The 17970-nt window shown below is 44.4% G+C and overlaps 1 protein-coding gene across 1 annotated transcript in view; it reads right to left on the reverse strand.

The window, feature by feature from the left end:
- Window positions 1-7719: 7719 nt before the first annotated feature.
- The window catches only part of SLC7A8 (solute carrier family 7 (amino acid transporter light chain, L system), member 8), a 60061-nt gene continuing 49810 nt past the window's right edge, over window positions 7720-17970 (reverse strand). The window contains exons 7-11 of the mRNA XM_006883305.1: window positions 16269-16372; window positions 12666-12762; window positions 10247-10396; window positions 8398-8575; window positions 7720-7880 (exon numbers count right to left, since the gene is read on the reverse strand). Coding sequence (XP_006883367.1) covers window positions 7720-7880; window positions 8398-8575; window positions 10247-10396; window positions 12666-12762; window positions 16269-16372 — 690 coding nt within the window. The remainder of the gene's footprint in view (window positions 7881-8397; window positions 8576-10246; window positions 10397-12665; window positions 12763-16268; window positions 16373-17970) is intronic.

Raw genomic sequence — 17970 nt, forward strand, 5'->3', positions numbered from 1 at the left:
ATCGGGATGGATGTGTCAGAGGCAATGAGATTGGCACAGGACAGAGCAGAGTTTAGGGCTGTTGTACATAGGGTTGCTATGAGTCGCAAGCGACTTGACGGCACATAACAACAACAACAACAACCCTGAATCTCACTAAGGGAAAATACTTTAATTCAGCTCATCATTTAAAGAAAGGACGGACACAGGAAAATCATCTGTGATTCTGAGGAAATCTAGCAGTTATTGTTGTGTACTGTGGAGTCTGAACCAATCCATAGCCGATCCTCCAGTGAGTTTTCAGAGGCAGTAAATGGTATGGGAGGAGATCGTCCATCCTTGTCCCGTGGAGCCCTAGCGGATTGCTTGCCTTTGCATCAGCAGCATAATTCCTTATTACCAGAGGAGAGTGGGAATCTCAGAACATCTGACTGTACTCATGCAAAACCTATACTTGGACCAGGAGGCAGTCATCAGAACAGAGCAAGGAAACACTGCATGGTTCAAAATCAGGAAAGGAGTGTGTCAGGGATGCATCCTGTTTCCATACTATTTCAGTCTGTGTGTACAACATATCATTAGAGAGGTTAGACTTTATGAGGAGGATTGTAGCATCAGGATTGGAGGAAGATTAATCAACAGTCTGCGTTATGCAGATGACACAACCTTGCTTATTGAAACTGAGGAGGGCCTGAAGCATTTGCAGCAAAGGGTCAATTGGCAGCACTATGATAGATAGAGAAGAGATCGAGATCATTAACAATTTCAGCTTCCTAGGTTCCACAATTAACTTCCTTGGCACCAGAAATTAAGAAATAAAAAAAAAATTGCATTAGAAAAATCTGTTGCCAGAGATCACTACAGAGTGCTGATGAGCAACAACGTCCATCTAGAGACTAAGGTGCATCTGATCCAGGTCATGGTCTTTGTGATTACTTGATATGCATCAGAGAGCTGGACAATGCCCAAAGATGATAGAAGGAGAATTGATGCCTTTGAGTTGTATAGTCCTGGAGAAGAGTATTGAACATACTGTGGATTATCAGGAGAACTAACAAATATTTCTTGGAGAAGGTGGAAGCAAGTTGCTCCTTGGAGACAAAGATTTTTTTATTTTTTTTTAGACAAGGATTTTGAGGCTCTGTCTCATATACTCTGGACATGTTGCCAGGAGAGACTAGTGCTTGGAGAAGGATATTATGTTTGGAAGAGTGGAAGAACAGTGCAGGAGAGGAAGACCCTGGATGAATTGACTTGACATAATAGCTTGGATAATGAGGGTAGGTGTGTCTCCAAGGAGCAGCCCAGTCTAACCCTCTCCAGGATGAATCTGTTTGTTTTCTTAGCAGTCCATGGTACCCTCAATACTCTTCTCCAGCACCACAGCTCAAAGGCATCAGTTCTCCTTCTATCCTCCTTGGTCATTGTCCAACTCTCTGATGAATAACAAGTGATTGCAAAGACCATGGCCTGTATCAGACACACCTGTCTCCAGAGTGACACCATTGCTCTTCAATCCACCTTAATATTTTCCTGGTCTGTCTCTCTGCCTGTCTCTTTCTCTCTCCAGACCAAGGAATCCCGCCTGGGAGCCCCCTTAATAAAGCTTCTTTAGCTTTCTCTTTCTCTCTGGTCCCTTCCTTGAGTCCTTGGCCTTACATCCAGTGTGAAGACCTAACATCTATGAGTTGTAATAGTTGACTCGATGACACATAACAACAACAAAAACATGCCACCAGAGTTCCCTAAATCTAGAATTAACCCAGTTAAAATTTTGCTTCTCATTCCTTGAAGTTTGTTCTTGATACAAGATCAAGAGGTCCTATTACAATGTTAATAGAAGGGTCAAATGGATGGATGGAGGGATGGGTAAAGAAAATGAGTAAGGTCTGGTGGGGATCTGGAAAAACAGGGCAGTGGTGGGCATAGTTCAGTGTTGTTTGATTTTATAATGTATAAAGAATAGGAATAATTATATGAAACACAATGTGAATGTGAAATAATATATATGAACTTTGTAAGCAAACCAATATAAAATAAAAATTTTAAAACCCACAACAAAACAATAAGCTGAACCCACCTACCACATCATCCCATTTGTCCAGACTCAAGCCTGGAATCACATCAAATTGGGGAGCCAGTTGGCTATATTAAGTCATACATTGCCTAGCAAAGCATCTTTCTCCATTTCTTCACTTCCAGAGATTAATCTGTCTCAGAGAGTCTCTCTCTCAGAGACATATCTTTTTAAATAAAACTTTCTTCTTTATCCTGTCTCCTCACAATTCTTGTCAACTTCATGCGCTAACAAAGGCTTGATCTATACTGGTTTCTTTCAAGCAGGACACGTTGTTGTTGTTGTTGTTAGGAGCCGTTGAGTACAGTACACTCATAAAGACATTGTGAACAACAGGTCTAAACCCTGTCCTACCCTCTACATTTCTGACATACTCAAGCCCATTGCAGTAGTCACTGTTGTCAATTCATCTGTTTGGGGGTGAGGGGTGTTCCTCTTTTTTGCTGATCGTCCACTTTTTCAAGGTGGATGTCCCCTTCCAAGGAATAGCCTCACCTGACAACGTGCCCCAAGAATGTGAGATGGCGCTTTGCCATCTTTTCCTCCAAGGAGCACTGTGGCTGCCCTTTCTCCAAGACATACTTGTTTGTTCTCTTGGCAGTCCGTGGGATATTCAGTAAGTACTCTTCTCCAATACCACATCTCAAAGGTATCAATTATTTTTCTTTCATACTTCGTCATGGTGCAGTTCTCAAATCCATAGCAGTGATTGAAAAGACTATGGCCTGAATTAAGCACACCTTAATCCTCCAAATGACATCATTGCTCTCAGGTAATTTGGAGAGGTCCCTGACTGCAGACTTTCCCAGTACAGTATGTCTTCTGATTGCTGGCACCAAGTGTGTTGATTGTGATTTCAAGTAAGATGAAGTCATTGACAATTTGAATCTTTTCTCCATCTATCATGTGTTTTCCATTGGTCCAGTGGTGAGAATTTTTGTTTTCTTTATGTTAAGATGTAATCCATATTTAAGGCTGTAGTTTTTGATGTTCTGCAGCAAAAGTTTCAAGTCCTTCTTACTTTTCAGCAAGGTTCTGTCATCTGTATAACACGGGTTGTTGATGAGTCTTCTGATCCTGTTGCCACATTCTTCTTCCTAGAGTCCAGATTTTGAATGATTTGCTTAGCATATAGATTGAGTAGGTATATGGAGAGGATACAACCCAGATGTACACTTTTTCTGATATTAAATAACGTAGTGTGCCTCTGCTCTGTTTGGACAACAGCTTCTTGATCTAGGGATAGGTTTTGCATGAGCACAAGTAAGCATTCTGGGATTTCCATTCTTTTCAATGTTAGCCATAATTTGTTATGATCAACAAACTAAAATGCCTTTGTATAGTTAATAAAAGCATAAATAGACATTCTTCTGGTATTCTCTACTTCCAACCAAGATCCATTTGACATCAACAATGACATCCCTGGAGCCATGGCCTCTTCTAAACCCAGCTGGAACTTCTGGAAGTTCTCTGTCAAGGTACTGTTTTTGGATGGTTTTCAGCAATATTTTGCTTGCATGTAATATAAATTATATTGTTTAGTAATTTCCACATTCTGTTGGATCACCTTTCTTGGGAATGGGAACAAATACAGATCTTTTCTAGTTAGTTGGCCAGGTAGTTGTCTTCCAAATGTTCTGGCACAGTCTGGTGAACACATTCAGGGCTGTATCTGTTATTTGAAACATGTCAATTTGACATGTTAAGCAGTACATAACCAGGCCAATACAAGGAGATTTTCCCATAGCTGATCTTCTTTTTGTCTCTCACTTAGTTTAATTCTTTGTTGAGGCAAGGGAGACAGAACCCAGGGCCTTCACCACATGATAAGGAGTTGCACTTGAAGAGGGACGTAGTGCTTAGAAGAGTAGATGGTCAGCACAGGAGAGGAAGACCCTGCATGAAATAGATTGACACAATGAATGTGTCAATGGGGTTAGGTGTGTTGGAGATGGTAAAGTTCTTGGAGATGGTAAAAATGGCTTAAGATGAGGCAAGGTTCATAGCCATTGTTCATAGGGTTGCAATGAGTCATAGTCAAATTGACAGCACATAATAACAACAGAGGCACATTGGAAGAAAGACCTGGTGATTTGCTTCTGAATTACTGTAACAATGAAAATTCTATCTAATGAAGTTCTGTTTTTGTAACACATGGGATCACCGAGAGTCAGAACTGACTCCATGGCACCTGAGTGTTTGGATTTGCTGGCAAGTGACAACCTAGAGACTTTATGTGAAAGATGATGCAAAAGGTGGGTAAAGGACTCGGAGAAGAGACTCTTACTTATGACTAGCCTCTGTCTAGTCTTACCTTGCTCTTTGGGAAAGAAGCTGATAAACCAAAGAGATTCTAGGACTTCCAGAGGCTTGGAGACTGAGAAGCTCTTTAAAATAGCTCTTTCCCCTCTTTTTACTTTAAAATTGTTATAAAGGAGAATGGACTTATCCAAGGATGCACAGTGGTAACAGTGGCTGAGTTGAAACCAGGTGGCAAGTAGCTGGCTTCCTAGCTCAATGTCCCTGTGTGTGGAAGCCCTTCCACTTCAGTCTAGAAGAATGGCAACTCCAAAGCAGGAGTGTTGGGGGCACATCAAGAGTGAGAGTGGAGGCATCTTGCCTGCCTAGGTCCTCACAGTGTTCCGTCAGGTATTGATGTCTTAATATCTGCCCCCCTCCTCCAATTCCTGCCAAGTCAGCCAGCTATGTTGGCTTTAGAACGATGTCATCCCAGGACAGGCTGCTGGGAGGGCTGCCCAAAAAGGAACACAGAAGCAAGGACTGGCTCTAATTCCATCAATTTCCTCTAGCAATTAATGCAACACACCAGGAGGTGTGTCCTTGTTCCTGCCTCAAGGAATACTTCCTTCCCCACCCCCCTCTGTCCTCATTCAACAGTTACTGTATTCTTCCATCTAGAAATATTCTCAGATGGCTCTGTACAGCTGAGCGAACCAAGCCTCACATAGGTAACACTATCAGCCCACTCATTTGGTGCTCCCCAGTACCTCACCCCAGTTATTCCATCTAGCCTCCAAGATCCAGCCTGCTACTCCACAGTTCCATTTTATTACTTTTTCAGCTCAGGATGACCAGGTCTTTGGGTGACCATTTTGACCTCAGCCTGGGGCAGTCTCAAATTTGCCTATATTCCTACTTTAGGGTTATGAATTTTTTCTTCCATATTAGTTTGTAAGCTCTCATTTCAGCGCACAGAGCAGGCATTCAATTATGCTTTGACTCTACAGAAGAAATAAAAATGTTTTGATGGGAGGAGGGGTGGGCAGGGAGAAAAATGCAACAATGAATGTATGGGAATCCAAAATATCTGTAAATGTTCATTAAAATTAATTAAAAAAAAAAGAAAAATCATATGAGAAAAAAAAAGTGTTTTGATTAAAAATGTGAGGTAGCTGTTTGAATGTACTGATACCGTTCCTGGGACAGCTCAAAGTTAAGGAGCATGAGTGTCTTCAGGAACACTATCCTAGAAGGAACTTTGCAAGCAAAGGACTAAGATGTGTGGTAGCTGTGTCTCAGAAAGCCACTCAATTATTGGTACCACTAAATACTTTTTTATCCATTTAAAATTTTATTACAACAAAAGGAAAAATAAACCCTCCACAGAACAAAAGGAACTCTAAAATCCAAATCAACTCTAGGATAGAAGGTCATTATCCAGGTTTTAACTAACCCCATCTCCCTAAAACAAGTTTATGTTAAAAAAAATCCAAAAGAAATAGAAATACCAGCTTCAAAAATATTTATCCGAAAAAGTAAGGCATCCACTTTACAAAAAACAATAATTGAAGGAGGAGACGAGGTTGGAGGAATGAGAAGAGAGGATGGTACCCTAACCCTTCAAGGTCAACCTCAGCCCTGGTGTCTACTCTGAAGGGGCCACAACTCAGACCAAACCTAGCACCTTATCAGCAATAGGTCAGACAAGCTGGAAAGAAAGCTGGGCGATCCAACCCTGGCCATAAGGGGCTTATTGTATGTTCTAGTTTAAGCAGTTGGACTAGGGTGTCAGTGGCAGTCAGCGAGTTCTACTATCACAGCCTGTAAGGAGTTGTGCTGCTTACTTAAAAGTGATGCCTCTTTGAGTGGTTTGAATCCAGCAGTGGCCCCTCAGGGGAAAGGTGAGCAATATCTTCCTGTGCAATTAATAGCGTCCAAAACCCCACTGGAGAGTCAGTTATGAGTCTGTTTCAACTCCACAACAATGAGTTGAGCTTTTTGAGCATGTCCTCAGCACAAGGAGTGACTGCAGTAGGACGGGGAAAGGCAGTGTCTGCCTGCAGGGCAGTCAGAAGTCTGAGTACCACAGCTGCCACCGGAGAGCAAAGCGAGCTGTCTGAGAGAACTGTCAGTCTCCAAAGTGGGTGTCCTTCTGCCACTGCCCTATCATCCTACCCTGGAGGCTGCCCAAAGACAGGAGGGTGAGACTGAAAAGGAGGAAGGAATAATCTGAACTGGGGGATGAGGAGTGGAACTGGCCTTCAGAAAATACTCTCCCCCCAAACAGTCTCTGAGGTTATGGAATGTGCACCTCTGGGGAGGTGGGAAAGTGCCCTTCCCCTGCCTCCTTCAAGGGAAGGCATTTAATACCAGATTTGTCCTGAGGGTTAGAAATAAGGGAGTATTTTTAGGTCCAGTTCTTGGATGGGATGTGACTTAAGGCTGATTTGGCTTCAAATTCAGGCCTGAAGGGCTTGGGGATCCTTCACACCCAGTCCTGGAGCCAAGGTCCAGAGAGGAGGAAAAGGGCATGACCAGGGGTGGCTGGCAGCATGGCTCTGTGGGTGTGCCGGGGCGCGTGGGTGTGTTGGGGGCGTAGCTTCAAGGATAATAGGGTAAATGCTTCTTCCTATGGGAGTGGGGTGGGAGGAGGAGCCCAGCTGCTTTGTCAGGAGGAGAGAAATGTCTACTACATGGAAAATAAGCAGCTTTCTGGCTTCCGGAAGCTTTGGCACTGAATTAGGGACGAGATGCAGGAGGCAGAGCAAGGCTGGGTTTCTGCAAGCTGAGCTTTTTCCAATGTTACTCAGGTCTGGCTGGGCGTTAGGAGGAGAGGGCAGTTCCTGTTGGTCCTTACCTCAGTAGGGAGGCGGTGTCCTTAAAGGAACCTCACTCCAGACAAGACACCCAGGGTGGAAGAATGGTGGGGTAGGGTGTGCCAGAGAAGAGGGCAGAGGGGGACATACCCTCTGATTTCTTGGCCACAGGCTTCTCCAGCTGACCTTTATGGTGATATTATTTACTTGAGTCTGACCTTCCCTTGGTCTCAGGAACAGGGAGGGAAGGCAGTACTGAACCCAGGTTCCTGAAGAAGCAGCTGAGGGAGCAGCGTGTTCCCAGGAGACACAGCTCTGTCATGTGTGTGCTTTTTGGCATCTCCACTTCCCTCTAAAAACTCAGTCATGGGCAGCTCTGGATTGGGGACCTGGTGGTGAGAGGCTGGTTCTTTGGGTACAAATGTCAATGTCTTTGTTTATAATTTCTCATCACCGGGAACCAGGTGCTGCCCCTGTCTGACGCGTGTGTGTGTGTGTGTGTGTGTGTGTGTGTGTGTGTGTGTGTGTTGGGGGGACCCCAGACAGGTAAGTAGGGCAGAGAGGGGATAAAGGAGAGAGAGCCAGATGAGAGGAGTGCAGTGGTCCTCAGGCCTGGGGATCCTCCTCTAAGTCCTTCTCCTTGGAGGGGGTGGCACAGTACATGGGCTGCTCCTCCATCTCTTCATTCATCTCCTCTGCTCTCGAGTCCTCTTCTGGCTTGGGGTACACAACCACACACATCTTTTGGCTCACTAAAGTTAGCAATTCTGTAAGAGGAAAACAGATAGGAGCTGAGTCGATGTTGAGCACGTCTCCAACTCCATTAATCAGGACACAGCGTTTCCCATCTCTCTTGCCTCAGCACATAGTAAGAATTTTCAGGAGGCCTCCTCTCCAGGGGATGCAGCCTCACCCCACCTTCTGTTTCTTCTGGATAGCTTATTTTTGCTGGCTGCCTTTTACTCTGCAAGACCTCAGTCTTCTTCTATTTTGCTATACCCATTAACCACTGATTCCAAGGTCTATAACACTCTTCCACGCTGACTAATAGGTAGCCTATTGCAGGTCTTGGGCTTATGTGGAGAAATGCTAATTCTTTTCAAGAGGTTTCTGAGAAGGTTTGCCTTTTCATTTATCTGGTTCCTTCTCTGGATATCTTTGGGACCAGGTGAAAATAAACCTAGATCTCCTAATCCTCGTAGGCTACTCCTTCCTATAGACCATTGACCTCTCTATTCCTGAATAAAATCCCCCCTCTGTCACCATGGATCTTAAGGAACTCACCAATGAAGTCATTGAAACACTTGGGCTTGTGTTGCCAGTAAACACCCAGGAAATAGACGGGCACTCCTGTCAGCATGATAGCCAGACCAATGCCACACACCACAGGCTCCGACCACAGGCTGAACACCAGCAGGAAGGCCCAGAACAGCAAGTAAATGATGGGGAAGACCAGGCTGATCTGTAGTTGGAGATGAGAAACCGCTAGTTGGATGGATCTCACAGTCAAGGTCTAGACATCCTTCCTCTCTTCGCCTACATGTAGTGAAGCATTTGTGAGAGCAGAAGCCAGGCTCCATGCAGCTCCAAAACCTAAGCCTTGACAGGCGGGTACTATATCAACAAATGTTGGTAAATTTGGGCAGTGGGCAGGAAAAGGGTGGGAACAATCCTCATCATCCACTTCCTCCCTCCTGATAGGATCAGAGAAAGTGTCATTATCCATGGCCTATGCCTATGGCAACCAGAAGAACTCATGAGAAACAAGAAACTTGGGTGTATACTTGCTGAAGTCTCAGGCAGAGAATTAGAGACATGCATTAAAGGCAAGAAGGAAACGATGAGCAGACGTGGGCTAGTCAGGGTTCCTGCCCCTCTCTCACTATTGGTAAAGGTGAATTTCCACGGCTCCATCACCCCAACCCACCATCGGCATCAGGCCTCAGTGTGTTCCTCATAAGCAATTAAAAAAGGTAAGATTGAAGAAACCAGGAAACCCTGCATAGTGTAAGGCAACGTAGGGCCTTGACATTACTTCAAAAAGAAGCATCAAAGGGAACTCTGGTGGCCTAGTGGCAAGAAGCTGTGTTGCAATCCTGAAGGCACATGGTTTGAATCCACCAGATGCTCAGCTGGAGAAGGAGGGGCAGTTTTGTCTCCTCCTGTGCCAGTCGGATCTGATTTGAGGGTACACAACAACAACAACAACAAAAAAGAAACATCAACTCCCTGGGTTCCACTCTTTTTGTCATTCATATATGGAGAGTGTCAAATATTTTTCTATCTTTCCCTTTCATGTTCTCTCCTCTCAGTAGGTATGTGTGTGGTGGGTAGGGATGTGTGTGGTGGGGAGTGGGGTCTTCTTACCTCCTCTTTCCTTTAGAAAGTTTTCTTGGAATGGTAGAAAAGTAGATGGGAAATAGAGATTTAGACAACCCCTGATTTCCAGAACAGGATTGTTCAAATTGGTTCAGGGATATTCAACCATTTTAACTCGTAGGAGAAGTCATAGCACTCTAGGCTTTTGTTCTAAATTCTCCCATTCAGTCTTATCACAAAGTTATTCCTTTTAGTAGTTACACTGAATACACTGCTCTATATAGGGACAGAGTCATTTAAAAAGAGGACCATGCAGGGGCTGAAGTGTATTGGAAAGCATCAAGGATGAGGAGATACTTGAGGCCTATCTAGAAAATAGCTAACATTTGGATAGGCAGATGGCAGGGTGAAACTCATTCTGATATAGTTGTTTTGTTAGATGCCATCAAGTCGACTAACACTCAAAGAGACCCTGTGAACAACAGATCTGAACCTTCTTCAAGCATAATGTAAGTGAATCGTGCTACTTGGAAGGATAGAGAAGTGATGGGATTAATCAGTGGAGTTTTAAGGCTTAAAGTGTCAGGAAACAAAGGAATAACATGATTAAGTAATTTATTCTCCCAGCTGCAGTTTTCTCTAACACTCTGCTCAGTGGAGAATAGAAAGGCAACCATTCACACATATCCCTTACTTCCCCAAAGGTCAGCTACTATCAGAGATGATGGTTGGAAGTCAGCAGCCAAAGACAAAAGTAGGTGACTTAAAGATGAGTCAGGAGAGGAGCAGGAGGGGACTCCAGAGAGATTCTCACCTTGATGGGGCGAGGGATGTCAGGCTGCTTCCAGCGAAGGACTATCTGTCCAGCAATTGTGACTCCATAGAAGAGGTAGTTGATGAAGCCCACGTAGTTGATGAGTGTGTATATGTCGCTGGTGACCAGCATCAACAAGGTGGAGATGCACTGGGGGAGTGGAGAAGCTCGTCAGTGATCCAGAGGTTTCAGAGTCTGGAAGAGGTGCTTGCTTATCAGGTGGCCATCCATCCTCCTGCCTCCACCCAGATGAGGCCATTTCATAATGGATGTCTCAAAATACTGACTTGACCACCTTCCCTAGGGACCCTGACCATCACTAACACATATATTGTCAGGAAGTTCTTTCTAATTGCAGGAATGAGAAAATATTTACCCATTGGTATGCCATGAGCTCTAATCAATTGGAATGGTTACTGGCTGGTAACAACTGGATGGAACACATTGAACCTTATGTCAGCTCTGGTCTTTTTTCACATTTCTTTCTCTCTCTCTGTGTGTGTGTACTGTCAAATTGGCTCTGACTGGTACAAGAGGAGATTGCCCCTCCTTCTCCAGCAGAGCATCTGGTGGATTTGAACCACATGCCTCTGGGATTGCAGTGCAGCTTCTTGCAATTAGGCCACCAGAGCTCCCCCACATTTCTCTTTTGACTGTAGCTTAAGTTAATTTATTTTCTTCTTTTAAATCCCTTAGGGCAGGTTGTTAGCTGCAGATTAAAGCTTTAATCTTGTCTGCATCCTTTTTCCTGGCTGAGTCATAAAATTAATTAATTTTCCTTTGTAAAATTTAACCAACAGGTATATACATCTCAATATGTACCAGGCTCTATTCTACAAATAGGAATTAATTTAAACCTCCTTACATCCTACTGAAGTGTTCTGACAGAGAGCATGTTCAAACTTCAGATCATCTCGATGACTATTAGAGTTATGTTCTTTCCTTCTGCTAATTTGCGAGGCTGATAATGGTCAGTTTCCCCGGGACATCTGAGAGTGAGACCAATCAAGAAGATTCTAATGCTGGAATAAGCCAGATTTTTCACATTCTTGCTGTGCTGTGCCGCCCCTGCTCAAACTTCACTTGTGGTTTACTGGTCTTTTCTAATCACTTTTCATAGCTAACCAACCTATAAAGACGACCTTTACCCCATAGCTGAACATTGTAAAATTCTCCACAGTGTTGTACAAAGTCTTTGATGCCAAAGAGGTCCATTATCTTGTTTTCTAACTGCTTATCCAGTGAACCAAAGTCATTTTATACAGGACTGCGGGTAGGGCACTGGAGAAGAACTCAGGATCCAGAGGGGCTGGGAGGAAACTCCAATGATGTGTCTTTGTTCCTTCCTTTAGCTCTGATTCTCCTCTGGGACATTTTAACTCCACTTTCCCCTACCCTGGGGGTTTCCTTTTCCTCATTTTTAGTCTACCAATCTTCTTTCTTTCTTTTTTTTTATTTTTTAAAATTTTCTTATAGTTCAAATCAGCATGTTGGTTCATTTCAGCTCCTTCACTGCCAAACCTGGGGGCAGGGGCTGCTTCAGCTTCTTGGCCTCCTCTGTGTCTGTGATAACCAGGGGATAAAGGTCCTTGTTGCACTGAACCTTAAACTTCACATTATCCTTATTCTTCTTGATCTTGACAGATTTGGCATCCTTTCGCCTGGCAGGAAATCTTTGATTTCTTCAATTTTGAGAGGCATGGCGGTGAGCATGGGAGGCTGCGGGTGCATTCTGGTACCGCCAAAGACACTCACAGTCAGCCCAATCTTTTTTCTTAAAAGAATTTTTTCCTACATTGTGTATACCCTTAATACTTGGAACTTGTTTCAGTCCAAGAAGCTGCCAGTACCCTCTGGGCCAGGAATATTGGGGAGTGCTCAGTGAGGTGTAGGGGAGAACCATGGAGGAGAGGAATCTGTTCGTGCAGTTGTAGAGTTGTAGGATTTTGAGGCAGTCACTTCAGTCTGACAAGCCAGGATGGGAGGGATGGAAAGTAGCTGTTCTGAGAGCCTTCAAGTGTTTCAGGACTCAGTGTATTTTCTTGATTAAAACCAACTGTCAGATTTCAATTCAAGGTGACTTAATATTTGTCAGAGTGTAACTGTATTCTACAGAGTTTTTGATGGCTGACTTTTCAGAAGTGGATGACCACGTTTTTCTTTTGTGGTGCCTCTGGGTTGACTTAAATCTCCAACCTTTCTATTCACAGCCAAGCACGTTAACTATTTGCATCACCTAAGGGCTCCTAACATTAGTAAAGCTCATGCGTATTATTTGCCTAATTATCGACGACCCAGTGACATTTCAGCAGCAGATCAGGACGGAGACAGGAGCATGTGTAGAAGTTTAAGCACCCACTTCAGAGCAGGTACAAAGAGAGGGAGAGATGGGTAGGACTGCCAGCAGAGGGCCCCTTACTGTGAAGAGCAGGGCTGGGATTGGGGTGCAGCGCTTCACGTGGATCATGGCCAACACGATGGGAAGATGGCCCTCCCTGGCTCCAGCGAAAAACAGCCTGGCAGAGAAAAAGGCAAGTCAGCCTGGTAGGGCCCATGGACCACCCACAGAGACTCCATTTGGGGTCTGGACTCCCTCATTCATGCCATACCCACCTTCTGCTCAACAGAAAGCTCTATTTCTCACTCCCTCTTTGCATGCATATTTTCTAGCCCACCAGTCACAAGACCTGTGTTCATAAATGCAGATGCAGGTAAATGAAGGCAACCAGTGGATTAGTGGATGGGCCCCAGGTGCATGGAGGCCCTGAGCATGCTCTCAGTGGATCTTGCTGATGAGTCTACTACTGCTCTGTAGGTGGCTCACAAGGTCTACAAAGTGTTGTAGAAACAACTTCTCTCTTTTGCCTACAACCTTAATCCATTTAAAAATCCAGCTTCTGCATCTTCAAGGGAGGTAGGTTCTCTGATGCACCAAGACTAGATATACTATATAGTGATACAGTATATAGATATACTTAACATCTATTTCCTACCTAGAAGCAGTTGCCTCTGTGAAGGTGTGAGGTTGAATGGAAAGGGGAATGAGTGGGCTTTGGGGGGGAGCTGTGGAAATGTTCTATAGCTTTTTGAGTGAGGCGGTTATATGAGGCTGTCCTAAAATTCATCAAACTAAACACTTAGGATATGCATATTTTATTGTATATAAATTTTACCTAAAAATGAATATAATTTGAATTACTTGTTCTCCCCAAATGGGTACAAAGATACTTTGATGATAACAAAAATTGTATAATAACCTAAATACCTAAAAGTAGGAGCTTGATTAAATGAATTATGTTGTTGTTATGTACTGTCAACGTGGCACCGGCTCATAGCTGACTCACAGCAGGTTTTTCAAAGGCAGTAAATCACATTGCAAAGGAGATTGCCCATCTTTCTCCCATGGAGCAGCTGGTGGATTCAAACCACAAACTTTGAGTTGGCAGTGCAATGCCTTACTATTAACCCACCAGAGCTCCCTAATGAACTGTAGTGTATCTAATATTTTTGGAAAACATCTGGTTAACTGAGAACATGCTCACAATACAGCATTACGTGAACAAAACAGGATAGAAAATGGTATGATTCTTTTTTTTTTTAGAAATATGCTGAATATTTATTCATTCTAAGTATGATTCTATATGATATGCTAGTAATTTAAAAATTACTTATGGGCATGTAGAAAAGTTTATTAAAATACAAAATTATCATTTCTAGATAGAGGATTATGACTAATCCTAATCTTTCCTCTTATATTTTATAGTAAAATTCCAAAATAAGAAATTTATGATCAAAAGAAATGACATTTTTTTCCTTTGAAATAATTATAGATTGATACGTATTTGTAAGACATGAGAGAGAGAGTCTATGTACCATTTGTGGGTTCTCCCCAATGATAACACCTTGTAAAAATGACAGTACAATCAATACCAAACCAAGATATTGCTGTCTAAAAGTAACATCTAAAGAGAGATTTTAACTTAAAAAGCAGCCCCTCTTCCATTTGTCTTTCTAAAGAGAAAAGAGGGTAACTGTAACAGTTATTTACAGATTGTACAAATTAGGCCATATTTTATTGTTTTCCTAGGATTTTGAAGAGGAAGAAGCACAGAAGGAACGACAGGCAGAAGATGCTGTGATAGTGACAGAAAGGAACGAAATCAGCACAGACGGATTCTGAAGAGAATCATCACTTACGTTGCAATCTGTGCATGTGGGAGAGTGGAGGTAACAGCAGTAGCCCATCAGAAGTACAGGAGTTGATTGTAGCCCCAAGTCCCCGTATGCATTTGCCATATGCCTCCTAGGCCAGCGCTACCAGCCTCATGCATTCATGCATCCACCCCTGCCCCATGCTACTGGCCGCCTCCAGGGCTGCCTCATGTGCAGGACTGAGCCCCAGTCTCATGCCCATAAAGAGGGTCCACATTCATATTCCTCCCCACATGCAGCCTGGACCAAGTATAATTGTCTGGTCCAACAGCTTTTGCAAATGTCAGGTTCACAAGACACAGTCTTTGCCCAGCTAGCAGACAACAGAGGGGACAACGACATTAAGCATACCACACTCCCACTCATACGCCTATCTCTCAGGAAGGGCCATCCTCTCCATATCCCAAAACACAAGATGAGAGCCAGAAAGAGAAGAGAGAGGAAAAGAAGAAGGAACTAGAAAGATGATCAGAGGAGGTCCGGGTGGGTGAGGCTGTGCCTCTGAACTGAGGTGGGGTACACCATGCGCCACTGCTCCCTGCATGCACACACAACTATACACATGCATGCAGACCTCTGCTCGGTCTGTCAGAGAGACAAACCCCACTCTAAAGCGACTGGAGCCAGTCACTCTCCTCCACCAGATCCCAGAGAGCCTCAGGGGTGACTGTCTTCCACTGCTCGCCCCTGGCTGGGGCCTCCAAGTGGCCACCATTCCTGTGTAACACGCACACGAGGTTGCTGTGGATGAGCATCTTAGGGTTCTGAGGTACAGATGACACCTATACTACCTCTGTCCTTTCCTGGGCCCTGAAAATATGCCATCTCCCCCTCAGTGTGATAGGTGGTTTTACAATTAGCTGAGTTCAGGGACTCACTACTTTCCTCTCATTTTTTTTTGGAGAGGGGAGGGGGGTATGGACTGTTCTCTGCTGGGTATGCTGACTTTTTCAGAATCCTAAGAAGACCTCTCGGACCACATAAATGAAAATCATTTGGCATCTGCTGGCCTTACTAGATCATTCTGATCTTGTCTCACATTCATTCAGCTCAAGACCCAAGAGATAACAAGTAGTAAAACCAAAAAGGGGCCACATTCCTGGTAGAGGTAGATGCTGTGAACTATTGAACCACCCCATGCTTCTGACTTTTGAGAGGGCTTTGAGGAGGGTCATGGCTGAAAACAGGCTCCTTTTCTGGACAAATACTCTCTTTTTGCTCTTCCCCCATCCTTTGCTTCATATGCTCCAGTTGAGTCTCACTGCTGGCCATCCAAAGGCTGCGCACAGCCACCTGCCTGGTGAGCAGAGAGGAGCCCTGCATCTGTTGCGGGATGCAGAAATGATCCACCTGCAGTCTAGGTCCATCATTTTTTCACCCACGGAGAATCGACGCAGAAGCTCTACGCACTGATCTCCCTCTTTGTCCCTTTCAAAGTGGGGTTCTTCTCTAGCCAGCAGCAGCCTGCTTCCAGGAGACTGGACAAGGAAGTTCACAGACTGAAGCCAAGTCTCTGGCCCGTCTCCCCAGTCACAATGCCCTGACCTGGGACTGCACCAGGTGAGGACCCTGCTCTATTTACAATGTGAAGCACCGATGGCCTGCATGGCACACACATCAGTAACCACGTGAGCAGCATACAGCCTTCTACATACACACTGACATCGCCCTCACGTGAGCACACACCCCTCTGTGAGGTCACCACCCAGGTGCCAGACCCCTGCTGACGGAGACAACACCCCACATAGAGACAAAGCAGTGTGCACAGCAGAGTGGGCCTGGGTCAGGGTGGGGACCAGGTGGCACTCACCGGGAAGAGGTGAAAAGAGACCCATTGACACCTCCAAATGTGGACAGGGCAACAGAAATGGGCATGATCCAGGCCATAACACCCAGGAGCTTCTCTCCAAACGTCTGGGAGGGGAAAAACAAGAAAGAGGGGAAAGGAGAGGTTAAAACTCAAGCAGAGAGCATCCCCCTGAAGCAATCACTGGTGTACCCGCTGTCCCTCAACCTGACAGTGGGCCATTCCACCCCTCATTTCACTGCTGGGAATGCTTCACTCCCATCTCATCTCCAGTGATTTTAAGTTTCTTGAGAGGAGGGGCATCGGCACTGTCCTGGCCCTCTAGCCTCAACCACTTCCCACCCCAGCATGTTGACTACACAGCAGGGGTTCAAGAAAGCTTTTGGGACCCAGAAATTCCACTGCTGGGAATATACCCCAAAGAGACAATAACTGACATCCAAGCAGATCTATGCACACCCATGTTTCTTGCGGCTTTGTTCACATTAGCAAGGAAACAACATAAGTGCCCATCAACAAACGAATGGGTAGAGAAGCTGTGGTATAGTCACACAATGAATACTATGCTGCATTGAAAAACAAGGAACTCATGAAATATTATTCAAAATGGGTGACCCTGGAGGACATTATGCTGAGTGAAATATCTCAGTCCCAAAAGGACAAATACTGCATGATGCCACTGTTGTAAAACAGGACTGAACTTGGGGTTGGGGGGAGACTGAGAAAGATGGGTTTAATAATGTATACTGCATTGAAACAGATGAGGGAGAAAACTGTTTAAGAGGGATATGTGATTAGGTATATTTGTCATGACAGGAGTCCAGAGTGAAGGCTGCATAGTGGAGTGGACCTGGGGGTAGGGATTGTAAAACAATGAAAGAATTTTTCTTTTACTTTTTCAAGAGGGTAGTGTACTAAGGGGGAGGGTTGGGAGGGGAGAAAAGTGCAACAATGAATGAATGGAAATCCAAAAGAAAAAAAAAAAGGAAAGGTTTTGGGCTAATTCGATAGAAGAGAAAGTATATATAATAATAAAAAAATAGTGGTTATTATCACTGTTTTACAGATGAAAACACTGAGGTACAAAGTGATTAAACAGTATGCCTAAGACCACACATGCAGGCAGTGTAGGCTGAGGACTGAACCCAGTGGTGCGGGGGCTCTTTATCCTGTTGCTCCAGCTCTGTGAGGCGGGGAAGTCATGCAGATCTGGGCTCAATTCCTCACCCCCCGCCCCCCAGATAGGAGTGTAAGACCTTGAGCAAGGGCTTACTTGTTTGGAGCCTTAGTTTCCTCATTTGTAAAACAGATGAATCAGAAGTCATATAGTAGTTGTGGGAAATTTGGGGTGAAATGATAAGAACAAGCTACTATTTATGCTGAGAATTGAAAAGGGTGTAAAGTGTATTATAGTGTTCCTGCATCATACATAAAAATGTAGGGTGACTAGCCTTTTCTACATACTCAGAACTAGACCGTTGATTTAGGGCACAATTATCAGAGGGGAAAAACAGTGATGCTGGTTGGGGGCAGGGAGAGGTTATTTAGAATAGCTGTCCTGTTGGCCAAAGCTGCTAGTCATGGGAACAAGCTGTTTAGAAAACTGGAGAATCTCCTGCTTCACTTTTTCAGAAATCAGACCAAAGATGACATGTCTGGCAGGGTGGGGTTGAGCCCAGCCCAGAGCCTGGGAGGTGACCGCAAG

The sequence above is a fragment of the Elephantulus edwardii genome, unplaced genomic scaffold, assembly GCF_000299155.1.
Source record: "Elephantulus edwardii isolate Elephantulus edwardi_28Jun2011 unplaced genomic scaffold, EleEdw1.0 scaffold00026, whole genome shotgun sequence".
Lineage (NCBI taxonomy): Eukaryota > Metazoa > Chordata > Mammalia > Macroscelidea > Macroscelididae > Elephantulus > Elephantulus edwardii.